This window comes from Pinus tabuliformis, chromosome 9 (genome assembly GCF_031772625.1).
Source record: "Pinus tabuliformis cultivar Carrire ecotype Pingquan chromosome 9, CPIR1, whole genome shotgun sequence".
Taxonomy (NCBI): Eukaryota; Viridiplantae; Streptophyta; class Pinopsida; order Pinales; family Pinaceae; genus Pinus; species Pinus tabuliformis.
The window spans coordinates 689,351,135-689,368,057 of NC_142307.1; the positions used below are offsets into that span (position 1 = coordinate 689,351,135).

Consider the following 16,923-nt stretch of genomic DNA (forward strand, 5'->3'; position numbering starts at 1 on the left):
CAACTTACGGTTTACAACTTTACCCTAACCTAAACGACAAGTCACGAGTGTTGCCACCGATTGTCATCGCCGCTGAGAAGTTGACTGTCCAGACTCTAGTGTCATCGCCGCCGAGAGATATAGCTGCACAGTGCAGTGTTCTGAATGTCGTCGAAGCATCGTTGGTCCTGGTATATACTAAACAGTGGTGGTGTTATCATTCTGTATTCAGTGGAGCACTCATTTTAGTTAATAAGCAGTTTAGCGGTGAATCATGAATGTTATAATAATCGTCAATGATGATGACAATGTTGAATGTTTATAAATTATGGCATATGCTGAATTGATGATGATGAATCATGATAGATCATACTAACACCACTGATCTGTGATTCTGTGGTCACAATTTTGGTATTTTGACTCTACAACTGATGCATCAGTCATTTGAAATGGGGCTGCAAGGTTGTATAGCCTTATTTCTCATCCACTGTCACCGATTTGTTCACTGTCTTATGCCACACATTTATTACAGACCTTAATCATCAAAAGAAGCCATAGTAACAACCCTAAACATACTCTAAATTAGTCACATAACACTCACTTTATAGTTTATAATTGTGAAGCATTTGGCTATCATTTTATACAAGTTTTGGTGACTAATATTTACTGTTAGTAGTCTGATACAAAAATTGCAGGGGTCTGATGTAGGCTACAGTAGTCTAGCTTCTTGTTCACAGTGGCATCTCTTTTAAATTTTAATGTGTTTAAACTTTAGCATCAAACTATATATTTTCTTCTCTTCCTTGCATTTAGTGTTGAATTATGAGCAATCTCGTGGGCTGACCTCATCATATTTTTTATTGACATATGAGCTCTAGAAGGTTTGATATAAAATTGCAGCAGTCTGATATAATTAGTGCTTTGAAGTTTGCTCTTGGCATAAAATTTGTTTGACTAATCTTGTGGGATGACTGATAAGTAGTTACAGTGCGCTTATCTTGTCTTTTTTGAAGTCTGATATATGATTATATCATGATTCATATATCATATAAGTTTACAGAAGTCTGATTTTCATTTCACTCTATCATCATAGATGATAATTGATTATGTATTTACTCTTTTTAGTCTTTAAAGTTTATATCTAATCTAGATTCTGAAATATGAATGGCGATATGAAATTTTTATTTTTAAAATATATATATATATATATATATATATTAAATTATTTATTATGTGCCGTTTCCTGCCGTATCGTATCCAGATTTTTTGAAAATTTGCCGTATCCGTTTCAAACCCCGTATCCGTATCCGTTCCCGTATCTGTTTCCATGCAACTTAGGTATATGAAGGAGAGAGGACACAGCTAGGGCAGCGTGGAAAGATAAGGACGCAGCTAGGGCAGCATTGGAGGAGGACGCAGCTAGGGCAGCAAGGACGCAGGAAGGCGCAGCAAATGGTTTAAGCCTGCGTTGACCAGCATATTGCCTCCATTGACTGCAGCCTTGTGTGGGCAGCCTCTCCTAGGCTAGCCGAAGTACTGAACAGGTCTGCGTTGACTGTTTAAGGGCACATTTATGACTGCGTTATCTGGTTAGGGCTAGCTGCAGTATGCTGTAGCATGCACTGTTGTTTTGACCATCTTACCTTGACTGTTTCGGGCTGCCACTACCTTTGTTGGAGACCGAATTCTCCTAGGTTGTCTTGAAGACATTTTGGGAGCTAATTGATCACTTTTACTATTGCCGTCCAAGGGTTTCATTACTACTGTTGTAAATCACTGATTAGTGATATTGTACTATCTCTCTCTCTCTCTGTTGAACTATTGAAGATAAAAAAAGATTTGATCAAAGGGTTTCCCCATATTGGGGTTTGTCCCTGGCTAGCCGCCACATCTTGTGTCTCTTGTCATGGCTTGTTTTCTGTCGATCGTTTAATGTTCTATCTGCACTTTACTTTATGTTGTGATTGCTAATCAGTGGCTAATAAAAAGTAAAAGAAGTAAATTGCTCTAAGCATAGAACATACCATAATTTAACAAACTTCATATGGAGAAAGTAGATATTCATATCCTACTCAAAATTCCATAGACTTAATAGTTTTCAGGATTTTAGGATTGGTAGTATTACAACATTTTCATTGAATCCTATCACTTATGAGCAGGGAAATTTTAGTGGATAATATTTGCAAGTAGGCCAATTTTCCATGCTTTTTCCAAAAAATGATTCGCTAAGTTCCATTTTTTCTAAAAATGATCAGCCCGACTTTTATAGTATAAAATTATTTTACCTTAGATATCACCAATAAATTATATAAAGACTATAAAAAATTATTAGAAATTTAAATATTTCTACAAATATATCACCAAACATTTTACACGTTGGATATTATCGACTAGTGTGATTCGCCAAGGTTTCTAAACTTCAAGATAAATTTCTATCCTTAAAATTTTCCATGCTTGTGAGAGTATGTGATTAACATTTAATCAAGAGCATGAATCTCTTTATGTATCTTGATGTTGGTGTATTGACCTTTGAACTCCTCTAATGTTGGTGGTATTGATTCTTGAACTCCTCTTCAATGGCCTTAACAAAAATGTACCCTTCACTCAAACTGAAATAATTGGGTAGGCATGTTAAGCTTTTTCAATTTCTACCATATTATAAGGTTGAAGAATCTGAGTCTGGAGACTTTGAGCCAAATGATATTTGTGTAGCTCTTGTTGATGATCCTATTTCTGGTAATGGTGACTCAGTGATGAGTTTGATGAGTGATCGTGTTGATCAGTGATTTGTAGTAGGCCAGTGGCCCCATGGTTTGCAGCATTGTTTTGGGACTCTAGAAGCCATTTAGAGCCTCATTGATTGCATATTTTGTTGTTAATATGTATTGCACTTGGTGCCATTTTGATATATTCACCTTTACGTGGTATATAGATGAGTAAACTTTGCATATTTTGCCTCTAATAGTTTGAAATCTGAAAAATAATTTTTCATTAAAAATTAATTATTTTACGTATTTTTTCATATCTGGTCCATTGAATCCAATTCAATCTGGTTCCAATTCGAAACACAGTTATATAGGTGGATTGATTCAAAACCTGCTTTCGTTTTTTTAAACTGTTAGTAATATAAGTGACTTGGTACAATTATGCTTTGTTCTAGCTCTTTGAAACTATTGGATGTCAAGTACTAAGTAGTTTTGTAGCGTTATGGTAGTTTACAATAAAATTATTTTGATTTTTCATTACCTAAAGTGCACATTCACCTCACTCATGTCCATTAAATTCATTGCTACAACTGTCTTTCAGATTTGATCTTAAAAAACCGCCTTTTTTTTTCAAGTTCAACTCACCGTTGACTGCTTACTGGCAGCTCAAAAGCCAGTTTTTATTGTGACTTAACCAGTTGGAGTTTTACACAGAAATCTTAGTTTCATAACAATATACAATCTCTAGGGACACCCCCCTGAGATTGGAAAATCACCAATCTGAATGATGAGGCCTCCAACAGTGACAGGGTTGATTGTCTATAATTATTAGGGAGGAATGTCAATGTAGATTTGTGTGATATTAAGGTGCTTAGTCAAGCATATAGCTAGAAACAATGTGAGCACAACTGAAGTGTGTTTGAAAAAATACAAAACAAGAAGTGCAATAGGTTAAAAAATTTCAAATTATATTTTGATCCTATCACCTTCTAAATTATGTCTTATACTATATAATTTATAACCTTCTTATAGGTTGCAATCCCAGAGCCTTCATGACATCATTTGTGTTTACTACAATCTCCTATTGTGGGTAAGGTACATACAGAAAACAACAGATGTGGAGACCATTTCATTGGATGGGATTGACACCACTGTTGCATGGAGAATCTAAAACGAGAGGCCTGCCATGGACTCGGTCACTAATTGATTACAGAACAAGGAATAGGAGGAAATAACGAGGGAGTGTGGTAGAGCAGTGAATATTTTCCAGAGCAGGCACCTTTACAAGAAGTGGCTATTGACATTGGAAGTGCACCAGCACCTTCACATGCACAAACACAATCACAGACACGAAGAGTTAGACTTAATAGTAGCACCAACAGAAGACATCAGAGTCCAGCTTCTCCTTCTTCTTCTAGAGGATGGCAGAGTCCAACAACAAACCCATAACTGCCTTCATCTAGAGGAAAAGCCATCACCTTTGCCGGTAAAAGGGGCAAAGGTTATCACTAATTTATTTATTTGATTTTATTGTTGATGACTCATGATGATGAGAAACATTTATTATATTTTCAATGATATTTCGAGGCTCATGAGCCAAGACTCAGGACACAATTCATTATTGTTGTGTGATGTATTACAAGGCATCTTATACATTTTATGTATCACTTTTCTTTTCATATCTATGTGTCAATGTATTTATTTTATGTCTTGTTGCTTTATATGTTTGAAAATTTGAAAAAATGAATATTTTGTATTTGTCTAAGTTTGTTGATATTTTCCCATATTTTTCCTAGTGTTACTGATAAGTTGTTTTCCAGACCCTTGGCAATATATTCACCAATGCTATGTTTGCAACATTGGTATTGACAGCCTAATCTACTAAGAAAAGGGATAAATGGGTGTGTTCATCCTCATATGTTGCCTTTGCAAAGACATTATTTTGCTACAAAATTGAGGAAATGGGTACAATTTGACAAATTCTAAAGTATGGTGTATGTTGACTTTGCAAAAATGATCTTTTGCTACAAAATTGAGGATATGAGTACATTTTGACAAATTCTAAAGCAAGGTAAGCTCATTCTCAGGCTAATCATTGTGCTTGTACGTTGTTAGTGAAGCTGATGGTGAGAAAGAGAACTTGTTTCAAACATTTTACATCCCTAAAGGGACAAGCATTCTAGCTTTTATCTAATGATCTCACTTATTCATCACCAAAGAAAAAGATAGCATGCTTGTCTATGACCAAATGGAAAACTTTATTTATCAAACAGAATGAACCATAGAAAATCAACTAAATCACAAGATTCCTCTTTACATTTAAAACATGAAAAAACTAAACATGTTTCTTTCTGTTTATTATCATAGGGATTTATAGGACCTTCATTGCTTGACATTTGACACCCACTTGAAGAAGCACCGAGATTTAAGCCCCTACCTTGCAAAGATGTAATTTTTGGCGCACTATCATCAAAGCTCCCCAGAACTTTGTGGTCTTTTCTGGATCTTTCTAACTTTAACTCTTTAGTAGTGATGCCAGATATATTTTCCATAGCCATTACAATCATTTCTGGCCGTTTGCTACTGTACTTCCGTACCACCTTTCTAAGTACTGTAGAAATGGTTCGTTCTATATGAGCGATTGGGCAATTTGGAGGGCAGCTTGCCAATGCCACATGTGCAGCTTTCTGTAGTGCTTCTAGAAGTTTTCCTTTGTCAACCCATAGGCAACGAGTTGTGATCCGTATTTTCCCTGTTAGCAGTGCTTGTGATTCAGATCTTCCATCTGTTTCTGAATCTGAAGGTGCTTTCTGAGGCCGCTTAAATTCCACACTACAAAGAACAGTAATCAGTACAATGGGCATTACAAAAATTATCGACATATTTGTAACAGCTAATTGCGATGACTTAAATTTGTTAAAAGAGAAAAAAATGCCAAAGGCTATCAGATAAAGAAAACAGTAGCTCAAACTGATATCCACACAAAGAACCTGCCACTTTGATTCTCGCATATGAAATCTTAGTCTCTGAGAAAATTTAACCCTGCTGTCTCCATGTTTCAAATTTGACCATTAAGATCTAACTCCCTGTAAAACTTGGGAAGCAGCTCCCATGGAATATATTTATCTGATTTTGAATATTAACATTTTTCTCTAATTCTATCGAGTGTGATGCATTTCTCAGCTTATCTAATACTCGATTTTCACCTAAGTAACTGAAACTTCTAATACGGGGTTTCTTTCTCTACATGAAATCTTCCGAGAATGAAAACTCTTGGGAAACTTTTACCTATGTTCAGGATCAGGATACGGCAAGGATACAGCAAATACAATAATATATGATAATATTTTTTTAATTTTAAAAAACATATTCAAAGTTCAAAATCAAAATCATTCATGAATCACAACATTAACACTTAATATAAAAAATCATTACTAAAACATTCAAAATAATATAGAAAAGCTTTTATAATTTATAGTTTATATTATTTTAGCCATAATTATTTAGCATAATATATGATAGTTTAAATTATAACTATTAAATATTTAAATATAAGTTAACGATTAAATAATTTTAAATATTTAATATTTTTTACTATATTTATTAAATCTAATATTTAATATTATAAGTAAGCCCCAAGGGTTAGCTCAACCGGTCGAATCCCCGTTGTTAAAGTACCTCGCCGATCAGGAGGTCACAGGGTCAATTCTCCTCGACGCCCTTGGGGTTAGGCTCAGCTAGTAGGCCGTGGGGCTTGATCCCCTTCGGGGTTGATCAGCTCAGTTCTTTCCTATGGAAAAAAAAAAAATATTATAAGTATATTTAAATATTAAAAATGTTAATATAGCTATGTTTAATATTTATAATATTTTAAAATATTAATAATCATAATTTAAACTTATTTAAACTATTTAATGTTTATAAACTACATTCTAAAATAATTATAAACTAACGTCTAAAATTTAAAACATACAATTTCTTTTTCAACATGCAACCTTAGAAACCAAAGCATCTTAACTCTGCGTCACTATAACTACTCAAATTATGCTATCTATCCACCTTAAAATCAAAAAATTCACTACCTACTAAGCCCTCAGACTGCCTGGTGATTTCAACACAAAAAGCATAGGGGTTTAGTTCAGCAGACCCCAATAGCAGCAGTCTAAAAGCACAAAGTAGGTTAATAAAAAATCACAAAGATTGGGGTTAAGATATTAGATTAACGCCTATCATTTTCGATTGATCAGTGGGGACTTGGAGACCAATCCATTCCCAAGTATGTGTTGTTGTTCCAAAGACCTTACATTTGATAGCAGTTTCATATACCCTTGATTTCTAAATCGGCCCATGGATTGCAAATGCACTTATATGCCCTTGAGCATTTTTGTAGAGCAATGGGGATGCAAGTCAATACTAGCAAGACCAAAATAATGGTTTTTTCTAATAAAAGGAAGCAGAGCCAGCATACTTTCTTCTTTGAAGACAACATTCTTGAAGAAGTAAATGAGTACAAGTACCTTGGGATTGATTTCAACAACAAACTCAATTGGGAGGACTACAGAAAGAAGAGAATTTTCGAAGGGTGGAAAGCATTATATGCTCTTCAAAACAGAGGTAGAGAGGCAGAGATATGGGATTGGAAAACAATTAAAGTGCTTTTTGGACTCCTAGTTTGTCCAGTGATGCTATATGGGTGTGAATTGTGGGCTAGCAACACTCTCGTCTCAAAATGGAAACAAATTGAAAAAATCCAAAAACGCTTGATCATGAGCAAGGTCAAAATAAAAAGTTCGGTACCTTATGAGATAATGTTGAGTGAAACAGGAGCAACTTCCATTGAAGCAATTGCTATGGTGCGGCTCATAAGATACCTAAAAAGAATTGAACAAATGAGGGTAGTTAGATGGCCTAATGTTATCTTCAATGAAGGCATCAGTGAAAGAAAGAAAACATGGATGAAACAAAACTACACGTGGATGCAAAAATGGAATATCTAGCTCAATGCCTGTCCCACAAATAGCAAGGAGCTAAAGGATTTTGTTATGGAGAAGTTTCATAAAAAGGTATGGGGAAAAGAGTTGGGTAGAAAGAAGAAATATTACATTGAGGAATTCAACCCTACGTGTGATTTACAACAAAAAGAGTTCATTGGAGCTAGCATTTCGTGGAGGGCAAAGGTTCTTATTGCTCAATTAAGGACCAACTCACATCAACTTCGGTGTGAAACAGGACGGTGGAAAAGGCCTAAAGAAGCTTGGGAAGAAAGGGTGTGTACATTTTGCACATCTGAGGTTGTGGAATCGGAAAAACATTTCATTGTGGAATGTGATGCATTCAAAGACATCAGAGAAAGTTATGAGAACATTTTAGCATCAGTTTCTTGGCATTGTCTTTTTAGCGAGGGCACTGTTGGAAGGTTCGGTCAGCTCATCATCAATTTGAATCGGAAAAGGACTGAATTGCAAAGAGCGAAAAACAGGGAACTAATGGTCTCATAGACTATATTTAGTCTCGTGGACCTTAAAATATCATTTCATTTCATTATACGTCACATCTGGAAATTCACGCGTTGTTGTTGTGCGCCTTTACACAACACAACGCTCCAACCCCGTCGCCTTCACACAGTGCTCCAGTGTCATCACCCTCTCTCTTGTGGCCCTCACTCTGGCCCTCGAGCGCTATTGTCCTGTCTCACTTACACAGCGGTCTAGTCTTGTCACCCTCACATTCACCCTCATCGTTCACACTCACAGTCTTCAGTCTTCGTCAACCACGCTCAGTGTTTGTGCTATTTTTCGTGGTCATTCTATCTCTTATTCTAATGGACAGAAGAACAGTTGTATTTAGAATCTAAACAATTTTCCATGAGATTTTTACCAAACAAAGTGAAAAATGAAGAAAATGATTCATATGTTTGTTGTTGTCGGATCCACCTCCAAAACCACGGGATCTGAGCCTGTGCTAGCCAAAACGGTTCAAAACAGTTTTAAATTTCCAGATACATTCCAGAAACATATGGTTGGCGGATCCAGCCAAATCCGGATCCGTATCCGTTTCAGAACCATGGATCTGCGTTTCTGCCATCTGACCCCCACAGATCCGATAACATAGACTTTTACGACACATTTGCTAGAACTTGTGTGGAAATTTCTAGTAATCATTTCATAGACATTTTCTGGCATTTTCCAAACCAGAAATGATGTTTCTGTACTGTCTATCTTATTTGAAACTTTGAAAGTGTCCTTTTCAAAACATATATTTTTTTGAAACCCATACACATTTCCTTGCACCAAGTGACAATGTATTTCATCTAGTAGTCATCTTGCATTTAACAGATGCTACTGATAGTAATGGCTACCTGATTTCATAGGCATATTGTTTGCTGTTGACCTTAATTCTATTAGATATAAGATAATTTCGGATGGCATATCTCTCCATCAAAAACAGGCACAACTCTACATGTAGAACCTCGTGTTTGGGTTACATATTTCAACACTACACTCAATAGCAGAGCATATTATTGCTAGTTGTAGAAATAAATCATTGACAACTGATGATTTCAATTCAACATAAACTTGTTCATGTCTATCAAAATACAAATTAAATGAATATTAGGTTCTTGTGAATCATAGGAACCCCTGTTTCGCATTGTAAATTCTCTCCTTCAGCACCATTATGTGCCAACAACTGCTTTCTTAGATAAGATGAAATAAGATAGTTTTATTAATGCCCAATGAAAGACCACAAAAGTAGGTCAAACTTTCAAAGGTACCGAAAAGTACATCCAATATGAATACAAAGTGGGAGTGCAAAAGAAACTCCGAGGAAATGCAAAGAGTGCTAAAAAGAAATACACATATAGATAAAGCTAACATAGGGAAGAGACAAGATCTACAATTAGGGAGTCTTCTAGTGTAAGTAACAAGGTCGTGAGTCCAATGATATTAAGGTCGCTGAGACCTGATGGCAGACGGCAAGGGGGTCAAGCTAATCTCTAACTTGCCTACGGAGTCTGCTGGAGCTATTGGACGTGATGGAAATGTTGAGAGGGGGGGTGAATCAGTATTTCGTTAATTTCTATAATTTTTCACTTAGTTTTTCTTGGAACTGAATTCACATCACATAATCAATCATACACAATGTATGAACATGGAGATTAAAGTGCAAATCAAAACTTCAAGAAGAAGCACTTGAAAATTATCTTCAATTTAATACAATCACTTGTGAGGACACCAATCCTCTGTAAGCACCAACTTACAAAAAAATATGCAGACTCCAACCTATCAGAAGATGAGGACACCAATCTTCAGTAAGCACCAACTTACAAAAATTGCAGGCTCTAACCTATCTGTTGAATTTCCATGATCTTGGGTCTATGATAAAATCTTAAAATCTCTGATGCTACCAAACCAAGAATCTCAACAATACTACTTTGCATAGCGGAATATAAACAGCAGTAAATCACACATGCACAAAATATAGACAACTTTTTACATTTTTCAACCCAACTTCATTATATTAAACAACATATAATACAACAGTCTAGGGCTCCCGTACCAGGAATAATGGCCCTCATACATCCACTAATACAAGATACAAATTGGGGCTTGGTGTCAGTACATCGACGACCAATCTGCCCTCAACAAGATACTCTAACCATCTTGCTGATGTAGCGCGCTCTCTCAGCTCCTCTTGGTCGTACCCTATACCTACCTGGTCCTTCGGCTCCCGATCTACAACTCCTACCTCTATCAATGCTCCAAGTCCATCTAGCCACTGAATCTCGGCTATCCAATCTGCTCACTAGTTGATCGTTCTTCCATCAACGCATCAACACATCGAGACTCTTGTTGAGTTGTTCACAACTCCACTTATGAACAACTCTCAATCTGCCCACTGCTGCTCCTCAGCTACTCAAGGACTTCAACCCACTATGGTCTTCCTATGTTGCACCGATGAAGACCAATATATGGCATGGAGGGTTGCCATCTATCACTGCAAGATGTCCATCTCCCATAATGAACACGGGCTAGGAGGATTGCCCATCATCTGTTGTAGAAGTCCTTCTCCACACACAAGTCTCGCGCTCCACAATTGATCCTCTGGTTCGTCAACCCTTGAGCTCAACAACTGCCTCTCTCGCAACTACCGTTGTCCATCAAAGTGTTGCTCACAGGGCTCCAACTTGGACATTATCACGCTATCCTCTAGCAAACAATAAATGCCCAATCCACGTTCACACTAGGTCCACTCTCACGCTACCCTCCAACAGTCCACGATGTAGCATCTGCACCTAGTTAGGGCATCCTCACACCTAGGAGACCCTTACACACGACTGCCAATAGACTTCTCATCAACTGCCCTATTCTTCTGCAATAGAGGAGCTATTGCACAAATCTAGGCTCTGTTGTAACATTTGCTCACTGATTAGGGCATCTGACAGTCCATGTCATCCCTAACTCTTGGTTGCTACAGTCCTCCAAATCTAGTCCTCTCCTAGGACACCTGTCAAACCAACATTCAAGAGGCCATATGCAACTCATGGTTCTATCCTCTTGCCTAGGGATTTGTTCTTCCTACTGTAGCAACTGCCCACTAAGAAACCCTTTTTTCTAAGTGCCATAGCCATCCAACAAGTGTTCAACCTAAGCACTACATCCCTAGCATCAAACTCATCATTAATACATACCTCTAGGGTTGGTGTGATTTTGTTGTAGGTTGTTGCTTCTGGTTAGGGTTAACTATAGATCATGTCAACCTTGTTCCATGCTCCAGAAAGCCTTCCTACAGTTGTGGCATCCCTCCAATAGACTTCACTTCCCTTCGTTGTTCCTAATGGAAAGTCTGCACTTGATCTCTAGGCTTTCCAGCCCTCTCCTCAAGATGCTACAGACTCGTCCTAGGACTGCCAAGCTACAGGTGCCTGCGGCTCTATTGAAGGTTTGTCCACACCTTACACACCATGAAAACTGCCCAAAATTCGTTCAATCTACACATGGAACTCGGCTTCTCAAACAAAGATTCTGCCCTCAAATCCATGCACAAATCAAACCTCAAGTCTCGGCCTGGTTAGGGCATACAAGGTCTGCATTAACTCAAATTTTCTCCACCCTACAGGTCTCCTTTCCTTGTGTTCTTGCTGGAGATGCCTACGGCCTTGTTTAGGGAGCCTAGTAGCCTACTCAGCCTCCCTAAACAGGCCTTCTACCCACCTCCACTTGCAATGCAACACTACGGCCTGCAACAGAGAAAATACCCACAGATTTTATGCCTAAGACACCTTTCACCTACTCGGCCTAGTCTCATTTAGACCCTCTCTTCCTCACTAGCTACATCTGCCCAAAACCGTCCTAGCAGTCACAAGAATGACCACATTCTCCTCTTTGTCGGTTCTCCTAGGGCTACGGCTCCCTGAGGTATACTTCGGCCTCCTTCCTCCTTAAACGAGCTCCTTTCTATGCTCCTTAAGGTGTCTCTATAACCTCCACAACACCTCTTATTTATACACCAACAAGAGGGCTTCTCCAACGTTATCTAAGGGCTTGAACAACTGTCACAAGTCATTTTTACACCAAGCCGACCTTGACACTTCATGTGCAAACCCATTAAATAACTTCAAAAATTCATAACTCCATTTCTAGAACTCAGAATCGGATGATTCTCATTGCATTAGGATCATCTCGCCGAGAGCTATCATCCTCATCCATCACATGTCGAAATGTGCTCATGGTTTTGGCCCAAATCCCGATGGGTGCAAAACCCCATGCTTGGGTTCCAAGCCCACAAGCCTACTTGTGGCGCTTTGCCCTCCAAAATCGCCAAATCCTCAGTAAGCTCCAACTTACGGCTTGTTCACTTATTCAAGAGTCAACATTTAGGCTTAGTAAAAGAAGGTTTTCCCTCCTAGCAGTGACTCTATCCTTCACAAATATGTTGTTATCACACTGAACTTGGCATCTCTCACAACCAACAACTAGAACACCAGAACTTAGGCTTCAAACCAGACCTGAACTCAGCGTTCAAAACACAAGAACTTAGACTTCAAATCAGACCTAGAATTAGCCTTCAAAGCACCAAGACAAGACCTTCAAACTGGGCTTGAACTCGACCTTCAAAACACCAGGTCTCGGCCTTCAAACCAGGCCTGAACTCGGCCCTAAAGAGGGACAGAACTTGGCCTCCTTCAACTATAATAGAACTCGGCCTCAACAGGGACAAAAGAACCTTTCTCATAAATTATGCCAAAAAAACCTTTTACATCCCAGTGAATATATCCCACAAAGATTCCTCTAACTCAACTACACTTCTTTTCACTTGGTTTGTGAGGTATGAACCTCAAAACTACTCCTTTGCTCCCTGTTATATATAATTTTGTCTACAACCTGAAGAAGTAGTGTACAAAATTTTTCAAAAATCAAAGTCATCAGCCAGCATAAATATCTCATTGTAAACCCAATTTCTGCAAGTTTGATTGTAAATGATGCTAGTATCACCATTTAATTATGTAACAACACCTAGGTAAGCCTCTGATTTTGGCAAAAAAAATCCAAAAGAGAAACTTGTGAGTAGAGTTTGGTATTTGTGGGATGATTTGCAAAGATCTCTCAGCTTGTGAAAGTTCGAGGAGGACCCAGTTGTGGAATTCGTGGTATTATAAAGATCAGGTATTTTGTGGATTCTGAAGCTGAGATTTTGCAGGAAATTTCTTCAGTGGAGGGCGAGTATTCTTGGAGATTTTCAAAGGCCGAGAACACTGCTATCAAGAGGGCCAAATTTTTGTCACTAGGACTTGTGCAAGGGCTTCTTTGGGCCATCTTCAACACAGAAATTGAAGTGGAGATTTTGTGCAAGAGTTGTGTTGAGATTTCTTGTTCACTTCCAGAGGAATTTTGCAAGGGAAATTCCAGCAACTGAGGGAAGAAACTAGAGCTAAATTGCAACAGATATTCTGGGTGGGACGCAGAACCCATTTGCTAGGAATTTCGTCCAAATTTGGGTGTTTCAGGTCAACTGGAATTAGCCTAAATGATTTATGGGTTTTGTTAGTCTAGGTGTGAGGAGTCTATAGCTAATTTTATAGAATTTTTTGGGTAGTATTCGTGCCAAAATCGTGCATTCTTATAGTAGGGCATATTGTTGGGTAGTTGGTAGTTTGCATCACATTGTATGTTTAATTTGGCTTGGAGTTAGGCCAAATATTTTCTAGATTTTTCTAGGTTATAGGAGAGGAGTCTGTGGCTACAATTTCAAATCGATCTGGTCATTATTGAGGTCAGAATTTCAGTTTCCTCCCAGCAACAGTTAGTAGAATTTCTAAGCAGTGCATAGATTTTGTGGGAGCCATTTCTAGCAGTTGGATTAGTGAGATCTCACCTGGGGTTTGCCTAGCTCACATAGCAGGCCCAGGTTCTATTATTCATTGTCGTTTTATGTACTCATATTTCTGCATTAATAAAATGGCTCAGTTGTCTGGCTCAAGTCCTTATGTATTTTAATGTGCATGTTTGAAATTTGTTTATTGTTGCTACTTCCTTGTACATGTCTCTGTTATTTGCTGTAAATTTCAATTTGGAACATTACAGTGGTATTAGAGCATGATCTTGGCCAGTTGTGGGGAAGCTATCAAGATCATGGAGGTTAGACATTCATGCACAATGATTGGTGAATTTATGGACACTCCAATGACACAAAAGGGAAAGAGTACACAGGGGATCATGGAGGAGTTGGTGAGGCAAAACATGTCCTAGAGGGGATGCAACAAATGATGGGAATGTTGATACATAACTAGCAAAGAAGCCACGCACATGCACGTGCAGTCCAACAGAACAATACCCATGGCTAGCCTAGCCGACCTACCATGCCTCATTTCCTGGATGAACCGGAGAAGGAGAGGAAACCAGACACCTTTGCAGATTTGATGAGGTCCTTCATGGATAGGATTGATGAGTATGAGGCGTTGGGCTCTAGGATCAGAAGGCTCTCTCATTTGAGGAGCATAGATCAGGGATTGGATCATCATATAGAGGAGGGAAGTTAGAGGGTGAGACTAGGAGACGCTTCTGCTAGTGGAGACCTGGCTTTAGATATTAGGAGCTTGAGGAGGAGGTGGACCATGAAGCTGATGGCATGCAGGAGGAGGACGTAGATATACCCAGTGTGACGTAGAAGTCACCCTTGTTGGAGGTTCCTTTAATAGCTCTGGTTGACACCTTTGTGGAGACAATTGAGCATACACCTATAGGGCCATCTGTTGAGGAGGTATCTGTTGATGAGGTACCCATAGTTGTGATAAAGTTTCAAGATGATGATAACTGCTTGGATGTATTTTTACTTAACTTGATTAGATTTTTCTTTCACTTGATTATTATTATGTTCTTATCATCAAACAACTACCAAACTTTGAAGATCAAATAGACAAGAGGACACAAAATGTAGGCTGCAAGCCAAGGCCAAAACCTCTCCTCTTGAGAGGAAAACCCACAAGAATTCTTCTCTTCTTATAGTATATTTAGATGACGAATTCCAAGACCTAAGACCCTTGTCAAAGACCCCTCCAAGACCAAGTCAACATTCCTTCTTGGTGAGATTTTCTTCCAGCAACTTCTCTAGCAACTTCGGTCCCAACAACTTTTCCAGCAACTTCAACCCCAACAGTTTCTTCTACAACTTCGACTACTATAGAAACCCTAGCTCTTGCATGTGTGGGAAAAGATGGTGATTTCTTCCCTCTTATTCCTTTGCTTGAATTGGTTCTTCCTTCTTGGGAACTTGGCTTGCAAGGTAGACCTTTTGGTGCCCTATCTCAGCTTCTTTCTGCAATTCAGTCTTGCTGTAGTAATGTTGCCCTAATATTTGCACGTGTGAGGAGATGATAGCCCAAAAACAATACTCAAAGACTTTGTTCCTTTCCTTCTTCTAGTCCTCTTCTTCTTCACTCTTTTAGGTCTCTTTCTCTTCCTTGATCGAACTTCTTGTGTGATAATTGGATGATCTTCAAGTGAGGTCGATGTCTCTTATATATAGGCTTCTCTTCTAGGTCAAATAGCCCTACATGAGGCCGACTTGTCATCTTATGAAGGCCGACTTGTTGCTGCTTGTTTGACAAGGTCTTGGAGGGTCTTTATGACACTTTTGACTATACAAAAATTTTCTTTACAAGATACAACATGCCCAAAGGGGTCTTACATGTATGACAATGACTCTTTTGACTTCATAATTCTATGACAAACCTAGAAGCACTCAATGGGTGCTTAACCTATAAATAAATTTATCTTGAACATGAAACCCATGCATCAAGAATGACAATAATAAATTTCTTTTCTCTTTAATATAAAATCATGTTACAATAGACATTATGAAGACCAAACCTAGTTACACATTTCAACAGGTGTAACATCACTATTGTCTAAAATTTAATTTATATATACTGTTATTCGTTAGTAGAAAGGATGCATGCTATTGTTTTATTAATTAATTAAAAACATATTTAAGTAATTATTTTTTGCCACCTGGTTTCTGTACTGTTGCAATAAAGATTGAATCCCAATGAATGAGTTTCCTATTTGTTACTTGAAATTGCCATCTAGGGGACAGAACTTCAAATATGAAGCAATTTTGGCAAAAATAAATCCAGCAACGCTAAAAAGTACTGATGAGGCTGTAGTAGAAATCATAAAGAAAAGAGTTTTTTATCTTGAGCGATATCCAACCATTGCTTGCAATGTTTGCAAATATGAAAAGTTGAAGGCATTTTATCCTGCTTCTGCTGCTGAAATGTGCACACAATTTATCCAGAACAGAACAATAATGGAAATGACTAATAGTATTGCAAACGTTATTTTAAACCATCTGCATATATGTACCTTGCAATTATAATGCCATCAAGGGCTATTTTCATCCGTTCCTCAATACAAAGATCTGATGATGTTCCAAAAGCTTTATCTCCATCACTGTACATCAACTGTTTGCCATTGGCAATATCATTAAATCCAGTTCAAAATAACCTAAAATAGCAAAACTGACCATCAAGAAATCTTATTCTTTGCAACTCAATCAGAAATACTGCCCTGAACAGAAATAGCTAACCTGTAAATTCCCCTTGCCTAGGGATGTAAAACCATTAGAAAGGACTCTTCTGTTTCTCAGGTTAGAAACTCCAAGCATCTCCCCATTTTTAATTACCTGAATGGAAAAATACAAAAGCATTTAGCAAAAGTGCTCCAAAAGTGCTATTGTAGCA

The 16,923-nt window shown here is 38.0% G+C and overlaps 1 protein-coding gene across 4 annotated transcripts in view; it reads right to left on the reverse strand.

Moving 5' to 3' along the window:
- LOC149150532 (ribonuclease J-like) overlaps positions 1 to 16,923 on the reverse strand; it is a 318,852-nt gene that overhangs the window by 43,017 nt on the left and 258,912 nt on the right. For all 4 annotated transcript variants that reach the window (XM_089437865.1, XM_089437863.1, XM_089437864.1 and 1 more), the window contains 3 exons: positions 16,770 to 16,865; positions 16,547 to 16,644; positions 5,122 to 5,516 (listed from right to left, as the gene is read on the reverse strand). In XM_089437865.1, the coding sequence (XP_089293991.1) occupies positions 5,122 to 5,516; positions 16,547 to 16,644; positions 16,770 to 16,865 (589 nt within the window). The remainder of the gene's footprint in view (positions 1 to 5,121; positions 5,517 to 16,546; positions 16,645 to 16,769; positions 16,866 to 16,923) is intronic.